Raw genomic sequence first — 8517 nt, 5'->3', positions numbered from 1 at the left:
CGATGCTAAGATTATCATCAGCATTGTCAAATGCCCTGTTTCTAATGCCGTTCGATCTCACTTGAATGCAATGCTTGGACATTATGAGTTGGGTCTATTGTGCAGTATGTTTCCTACTCGATCGTACTGTTACATAAAATCGCCGTCTAAGCGAAGCAAGATCTAACTTGAATGACTGCAAATAAACGCAAAACACATAGAAGAAATGTGATATCGAACAAATCCATGCCAGCCATTATGCAAGAAAAGACAGACTTTTTATGTGACAAGTCCACCTCGAGACCCGCTGTCATGGCTGTCTTGGTATCATCTCCTCCGTCACTCTCTCCGCATCGCTCAAGACGAAAACTTAGTTAGTCTTAGCGATTTCTACACCGCCTGTAGCACCTAGTGCCTTCTTGATATCACCTTCCAGGAGTTAGCTTTGGGCGCGACAGAAGGCGTTGAGAAAAAAACTTACCGTAGATGGCGAACTGACCAGCGGTCAGGGTACCGACCATGAAAAGACGGGCACCGATACCACCGAAAGATCCGCGGAGACCGAGCTCCTTGGCGATCTTAATCAAACGGGAGGTGGTTCCCTCTCCGGGAAGACCCTTGGTCTTGTTAATCCTGGAGAGCATGGTGTCGGCGGGCTGGGAGATGATGGCGGCGGCGAAACCGGCAATGATACCAGAGCCCAAGTTGTAGACGGTCTGCATGCCGTTGGAGGTTTGGCTCTTGTCGACGACGGAATAGACGGCCTCGTTGACCTTCTCGAAGACGGCGAACTTGGCCATGGTGTAGGGGACCCTGATGGATGATTAGCCAAAAATCAACTCCCAATCAAAGGAATTGTACATACTGCTTGAACAGGATGGGTCCGAAACCAGAGTAGAAGGCACCGACACCCTCGGTCTTCAGGATCTTGGAGAATCCACCAACGAGACCGTTGGCGAAGGTTGGGTCACCGACGAGACGGATACGGGTAGCCTCGAGAGGGCAGAGGGCGACATCGGCAAAGAACTCAGCGACAGCGGCAGAGGCGAGGTAGACGGCAGTGCGGTTGTTGGCGGCAGTCTCGTAACCGACAAGGTTGATGGACTGCTGCTTGAAGAACTCGTAACCTCCGAACTTGAAGGCACCCTGGAGGAAGTAACCGGCAGCGGTAGGACCGAAACCGGTCCAGACAGCGCCCATACCCTCATTGGCGATGGTCTTGCGGAAGCCACCGATCAGACCGGTGTTGTAGGTGGCGGGGTCAAGTTGTATCCTGGTCTTGACGCTGTTGCACATGTCAGCTTGGCATTCTGTCGTCATTTTCGATACCTGTCAACTGTCGCAAAGCGTGTGCGAGGCTGCCATTGACATCGTCCCGAGCCATTGAGAGCGGCATAACGTACACATCGACGGGTGTGAGGGCTCCGTGGGTGACGGAGCAGCAGACGGCACCGGCGAAAGCGAATCGCGAGTACAGGGCCAGGCCAGTGGGCGCGGTAGGGTCAGCGGCCGCAAGCTTAGCCTTTGCGGCATCGACCTTGCTGGAGCCGGTGGCGGTGGGGGGAGGAGAGGTGGCCATTTCGCTGGTATGGAACGTAGAAGCGAAGGAAGTGGAGTGGAGAGGTTTGGTGGTGGTGAAGATGGACAGGCGGAGATTAGAAAGCCGCGATAGTTGATGAGAAGTTTTGTGCTTGGCGCTGGACCCGTTCTTTCCCGACTGCAATCCGGATATCCGCCCTGCAGCACACCCTCCATTCACATCACCGCGCCTTAGTGCGTGCCACCGGTATCAATTAATCCCGCACCCGAATTCCGATGCGCAGGTTGGTGCTATAGCAGTACCAAGATTGCGCATTATTCTACATCGCTCAAGCCAGGCACCGCTGGCGTTCAGCCTTACGAGACGCAAAATTTGACATACATGAAGCGACGTACTGAGATCGATCGGAATCAGAAACCTCAACAACCGGAATTAAGGGCGTTATCTCCGCCAGCATCGCCAACTTCCTTTCGTCCTCTTACTCCTCCTCTTGGATCTCGTTGCTGCTATTCGGACTTTCCTCGCGATTGATCAGGCGTGTCAATCCAGCCAGGTCGTCGCGTTTCGCCGTTACAGCTTCCAGCAATTCACGCATGGGTTGCCCTATCAGCCCGAGCTGCTCGAGCATCTGCTTCGCTGCTCGACGTGTGTCCGTCACGCCTTTTAGTGTCTCCTCGATTACCGTCGCCGTGACGGGGTCGTTGAGGCGCGCCGTCATTACCTTTTTCCTCTCATCCTTATCGAGACCCTTCAGATCAGCACCAGCGAGCTTCACCATCCGGAACAACACGGTGTCATGAACTGTTTTCATGTCTTGCGCATTGTTTAAGGTCACTTCCAGCTTGGTCTCCAGATGCGGGAAGTGCTCTGCGAACTCATGGTTGAGACTGTCGTAGTCGTCTGCTTTGTTACATGCGTCAAATATCTCCTCCAGCGATGGAGTGTAGACGCCTGGATGAGGTTCTCGAGAGACCCGTGGCTGTGCTGATCGAAGTACAGCCAGATCCAGCAGCTCGTCGATTTCGGCCTTTTTCAACTCGTTCCGCGCGCACTGGATCTTGGCCATCAGTCCTTGTCGCGCTCTTTCTGCCAGCTTCCTGTTATAGGCTCTCCATTTGGTCTCGCATCGTTTGACTTCCTCCTTGTTAGCATCTTCCTCTGCATTCTTTTTGTTCCTCTGATACGCACGTCTCTTCTTTTCACGGTCGAATCGGTGCTCCAGCTGCTCCTGTCCGCTCAGCACCTTGAGAGCAAGGTATATACCATCGTCCCTATTGGCAATCTCAGTTTCTTCCTGTCGAATGTGCGCTAACATGATGATAAGCATGTTAAATGGATCCTGATTCTTGAAACTTCTGGTTTCTGGTCGGTATGCGTGGATGGCTTTCAGTAATTGACGTTGAGAAGGTTCCAGGATACCATTTTGTCCAGTCTCATTGTCCTGGTTGCTATTTCTGTTGTCACTGACAATCGTCAAAATCTTTTCAACAACTTTCACTCTTTCCTTTAGAGCAGCGACCAGGGCCCGGCGCTCGGTCGAGTCACTGTTACGCTTATCGGCAATGCGCTTGTTCCAAGTGAGTATTGCGTCTAACATGTGTTCTTCTGACTCTTCGGTTTCCAACAGTAGTGGCTCTAAACGTAACGGAGCAAGTAAGTCGTCGAATACCCGGTCACTTGATCCGTCTGCGTTCCTGATTCGCTCCAGGACTGAGGTATCCATGCCTGGCTCATCAGCCCTTAACGCCGCTGCCACATCCCGGTACTGCTTTCCGTCCGCCACTTCTTCATCGATGTCAAGATGCGGTGGGCATGAAGCGTTTTCTTCTCGACATAGGTCGTCGAGTTGGGCTATGACGTCCTCGAGATCGAGGTCCGACGCCTCGTATTCATCATCATGTCGAGTCGAAGAGGGCACTGTGCTGCCCCTTTCGAAAGTAAAGCGCTCATCGAAATGTTCCTGTTCGCAGTCATCGGCAGTGTTTGGATTGGCCTGACGCAACCGTTCGCGCATCCGCGCTAGAGCCTCCGACCCACGTAAACTCCTCGCACTGATTGGTGGTACATCAGTACCATACATTAAAGCATCGTAAGCTGACTGACGTTCTAACATTTTATTGGGGATAATACTGGGGCAGGTTCTGCTCGCACAAGACCATGGTTGTGGACTACATACAATACTCCAGTCGTCACTGCCTTCACAATCAATGCTACACCAACAGCGTGGGATGCGGAATTCATACCCGCGCGGTGATGTCTACGCATCGAAATAATCACAGCACGAATTCTTCCTGCTCATTCTACCTATGCTAATCACATGGGTGCGGCGCGTCGAATGGGCCAATCCACGCCAGTGTGATTTTCGACACAACCATGGATCGCGCATGTCTACATTGGATCGCATGTCACGTCCACGGTTCACCATATACATCAGAGTATATAAACAGAGGCCGCCGTGACTATTTCAAAATTCCACATTCAACTCTCCACAAAACTCTTTCACACACAAGTCTTTCACAAAAGTCACAAGGCCCTTCAAAAGCACTCTTCACACAACGCTTTTCATCCACCACCACCCGAAACCATCCAAGGTTCCAGTCATGTTGCTCTCACAGCTCGTCAACGCGCACTTGAGTACCATCAAGCCAAAATCTCAAGAACCAAAACACGCCGAAGACTACGAGCTCGACGTCATGCCATCTGAGCCGCATTCCTCGCCGTCTCCGTTCCCGTCAGCCCATCCTTCAAGGGCTTCTTCGCAGATATCATCGCGGACATCATCACGAACTTCTTCACGGACATCGTCACGAACTTCTTCACGGACATCGTCACGAACTTCATCGCGGACATCGTCATGGACTTCGTCTTCGAATGCTTCAATATATTCGGTATCCACATGGGCAACTATGTCAACTACGTCAACTACGTCCCTCGACACCGCGTCCTCTGACGCGCCAACATCAGAGTCGCAACAATCAGGCTTCTCTTCACGCGCAAACAGCCCAGAGATCGACATGGAAGAATGGGAAGACATCGACCTCACAGACCGCTTCACCTTGGGACGTGCTTCACACTCCAAGCTGTTGTTGAGGGTGATCCAGTACCTGCGATCGCGTACTGCGCCGCGCATGCCCGCGACGCCGGTGCTGCGAGCCACGCATGATGGAAAAGCCATGACTGATATTCCGGAGTGGCATTTGGAGGGATAGGATTGGGTTGTCCTCAAGTTTCGACTCAGACGATTGTCATCAAGGAGGCGCAGTCACAGGCACGGAGCTGTGCTGCTTGGTCTGAATGGTGGTAGCGGATTTGGAGTTACTGCTGTTTGAACTTTCTACCATACTAGTGAACCCCACGAATGAAAATCCTCCGCAAAGTAATCGCACAAGAAAAATGAGAAAAACATGAAAACCCTTCCACTGTGATTGAATGTCAAAACACCTCCTCCCATGATCTACACACTCGTCTTCCTCCCCATCCGTCTCCCATACCTCAACACCCGATATCCCCTCCCAATCCCTCCCAAACCACCCCCACTCTACCGCCACAACCCACTAACCGTCTCCACCCCCCTCTCAACCACAGCCTTAACCCTCGCCCTAAGCGCATTATTCGCACACTCGACCTCCAAATCCTCCAACCAAACCTTGGCCACAAACCTATCAAACTTGATCTCCACGCCGGGAACCGGAATCCCCAGATTATGCAGCCTCTTCAACTCCGCTTTATCCTCCGCCGACAACTGGTCGTCGGGTGCAATGGGAGGCGGGAATGCGGTGATGTTGGAAGGGGAAGGGTCGGTGGAGTCGGGGGAGGAGGTAGAGGAGGTGTCCATGGTGTCTGGGTTAGTGTCTGGGTGGGCGGCAGCGGCGGGAGTCCCGTTTGTAGTAGCGGTTGTGGTGCTGTTGCGGGGGAGGGTGATGGGGCGGACGGCTTCTTCGCCGAATTGGGCTTCGAGGAAGAGGAAGAGGCGGGCTAGGCGTGTGGAGGGGTCGGTTGTGCGGTGCGGGTGCGGGTTTTTGAAGCGGTGGGTTAGTTTTGTGGTGGTGATGTCGTCGTCTTCTTCTTCTGGTTGGGGCGCGTGGCTGTGGGAGTGCTGTTTTGAGGATTCTGGAGGGTGGGTTAGTATGAGGGTTGATTGGGGGTGGGAGGGGAGGAGACTTACGTCGGACAGCTGCTGGTGAGGATTCGACTGTAAAGAGGACGGCGAGGACGGCGTCGGCGATGCCGTCGTTGATTACGTTGCCTTCCCATTCTACTTCTACTCTTCCTCCGTTCTTGATCAGGACGTTTACGCAGTCCATTACTGTGAATTTTGTTTCTGTTCGGCTGACTTCTTCATCTGCTTCTTCCTTGTGACCTGTGCCGTTACCATTCATCTTGCCGTCAACGGCAGCATCCGTGAGGCTGCTCTCTTTGATAGCGCCAAAGGTTCCTTCGAGAGCCCATCGTATGAGGTCGATACCGGCGGCTGACAGAGTGAGGTGCTGACGGCACATGATGGTGGTTGTGGTCAGACCGGCATATTCCTTGAGATCCTCGGGCGCCATGAGAGAGATCTTGAAGTCGTTCTGGATGAGAACTCCACTGATCATGTCCACCTTCTCCCCTTCTTGGTCTTCGGCAGTCTCACTCTCACCATTGGAAGACAGAGAGCGAGGTAAAGGTGGAGCAATAGATGCCAGCTTTCCGACTACCTTGGCGATCTTGTCGGTCTTGAAAGGAATGCGGAGTTCCTCGCAGTTGGCGGGCGAGTAAATCTTCGTGGGGACGGCTTTCTGGGCGTTGAAGGAAAGCAATTTAGACTTCAGGCGTGTCATATTACCCTTTTCGCCGTGAACAAGAATCTGAAATTCAGTAAGTAAGTGTTTTTCACCATGGACGTGGACTAAGCTAGACTTACAACGACCGGAGCGGCGACTTCTTGCACAAACTCCATGTTCTCCTTTCCATCAACGTGCGCCGCGAAACTGTACTCTTGAACTGTGCACCGTCGTGGAATCATGGCCTGCTCATTCTCCCTCTGACCTGGCCGGCGTGCTGCGTTACTAGCGCGGGACATGATTGCTGGGATCTGGTCCGGCTCGTGAACGATTTGTTTTGCCATGGTGCCTTCGACAGAGTAACCGGTGATGATGACACCGTTCCTTGGGTCGGGCGCCCATCGCTCAAGCAGCTCGCGCGATGTACCAGACTGCATCATACCTGGCGAGGCAAGCATGACGCACCCACCTAGATCGTCGAAACGCTCCAGACTCTTCAGTGAACGCACAAACTTGAAGTCCCAAGCTCCACGTCGACCGGTATCTCCCGCGGCTTCGGCTTCGGCCATGCGCTCAGCGAAGAGACGTTTGATGTTGTCGTTCATGGCCGAGACGTACGTTTGGTAGACCTGCATACACTTACGAGCTAAGCTGGAGTTGTAGTATATGGGTATCTTCTGAACTTCTGGATGCTTGCTCCAATATTCGTCGAGAATAAGAAGAAGCTCCTGGGCTCTACCCAGGGCGAAGACTGGAAGTAGAGCACGACCTCCGCGGTTGAGCACGTCGGTAATAGCCTTCATGAGCTGTGCCTCTCGCTCGACACGTGGCGTATGCATCGAGATACCGAATGTTGACTCGGTGATGAGGACGTCGATCTTTACGCCTGGCGGTACTGAAGCTGATACCAAATGTCGATCGTCTTCCCGCGAGTAGTCGCCGGTGAAGAGTATCTTTAGGCCTGCAATCTCCATAAGAAACATGGCCGCTCCAAGTACGTGGCCAGCTGGGTATGGTGTTATCCGTACACCGGATACGGTGTGGGTGGTGTAAAAGTCGATTGACTCAATCATGGGATAGGTGTTGAGATGGTCCGCCTCGGTGTACATCTGGATCTTGGTCTCGGAATTGCTCGACATGTTACCGACACGGACAGAGTCTTGGATGAGCCATTTGTAGATGGCCTTGGTCGGATGTGTCATGAATACGCGACCCTTGAAGTTGGTCTTCGCAAGTACATAGGGTAGAGAGGCAGCATGGTCGACGTGGAAACTAGCCTGATGTCAGCATGCTGGAGGACGACTGGAGGACTCAGGGTGAGCCCGGAAGAAGCGCCCAAAGTTGTAGTTACATTGGCGGGAACCAGGGAGGGGCACATCATCGAAGTCGAGCGGGAGGAAGCAAATTATATTCCATTCATAGTGATATACAAGTCGCTGTATTGCGAGTGCCCTTTGCGCGCTCATGGTCCGACTCCAGTGATGCGCCGAACCCCAACTACTATGGCAAGCAAGACGCGCGGATACATACTGTGAAATTAGTAGCACGTCTACGGTGCTAAGATCGAAATCATCGTAAAATGGCATGGCGGACAAGCCTTCGTGTGCGGGATGCATACCGGCATCAAGCTGTCCCTCGTTAGTATGGCTGGCGTAGAATATACGAGTCCTAAATGCGCACCATGACGGTCTTGCCCTTGTACTGGATGATGTGACACGAGCGGCCGACCTCGTTACCGCCTCCTAAGCAGAGGAACATGAGCTCGTCGGAAGGATCTATTGGGTCTTCGTCCTCGGGCGCCATAGCCGTCGCCTTTCTCTTCGACGCCATAGTTGTGTGGGTTGAGATGTGGATGTTTTACTAGGTGGTATACGGGCGACGGAGGTGAGGCTACGGGGTTGGTGGATGCCCAGGTGGTAGCCGAAGAAGAACGCGTAAGATATCTATAGACCGCGCCTGGACCTAGCTCATTAATCGTGAATTGGTGTCGCAGGGATATTCAACGCCTCAACGGAAACGCCCAAGGGTGAGAGAGAAGTCGTGGCAGCGTCGAGTGAGAGCGGAGTGGTAGTTGGTTGACCGTTGCGGCTCTCTTTGTCTGGCGCGCGACTGCCAAGACTTTGTCCGTGCTCGTCATTCCCAGATTCATCGTCCGCTCTGTCAACCGCGACATCACCAACCCCGACGCGCCTGCCAACTCCACCCACCGCGCCTGCCCGCCGAACACGTCCCATC

General features: G+C 53.2%; 3 protein-coding genes across 3 annotated transcripts; all 3 read right to left on the bottom strand.

Moving 5' to 3' along the window:
• Positions 1-349: 349 nt before the first annotated feature.
• Positions 350-1558, bottom strand: J4E85_005056 (uncharacterized protein; the record flags this gene model as incomplete). Its single annotated transcript, XM_051469306.1, has 4 exons — positions 350-408; positions 461-792; positions 845-1264; positions 1383-1558. The coding sequence occupies 4 exons, from the start codon at positions 1556-1558 to the stop codon at positions 350-352; spliced, it is 987 nt and encodes a 328-aa protein (XP_051327521.1).
• A 439-nt stretch (positions 1559-1997) lies between these two features.
• Positions 1998-3533, bottom strand: J4E85_005055 (uncharacterized protein; the record flags this gene model as incomplete). Its single annotated transcript, XM_051469305.1, has 1 exon — positions 1998-3533. One exon carries the CDS (start codon positions 3531-3533, stop codon positions 1998-2000), a length of 1536 nt encoding a protein of 511 aa, XP_051327520.1.
• A 1524-nt stretch (positions 3534-5057) lies between these two features.
• Positions 5058-8112, bottom strand: YSH1 (endoribonuclease ysh1; the record flags this gene model as incomplete). The annotated part of the gene is made up of 5 exons (XM_051469304.1): positions 5058-5629; positions 5685-6366; positions 6423-7554; positions 7813-7910; positions 7963-8112. 5 exons carry the CDS (start codon positions 8110-8112, stop codon positions 5058-5060), a joined length of 2634 nt encoding a protein of 877 aa, XP_051327519.1.
• Between the last annotated feature and the right edge of the window lie 405 nt (positions 8113-8517).

This window comes from Alternaria conjuncta (genome assembly GCF_024043145.1).
Source record: "Alternaria conjuncta strain BMP 0040 chromosome Unknown scaffold_6, whole genome shotgun sequence".
In the NCBI taxonomy this organism is placed as follows: domain Eukaryota; kingdom Fungi; phylum Ascomycota; class Dothideomycetes; order Pleosporales; family Pleosporaceae; genus Alternaria; species Alternaria conjuncta.
The sequence above is the reverse complement of the archived record's forward strand: the minus strand, read 5'-3'. Positions and strand labels throughout refer to the sequence as shown.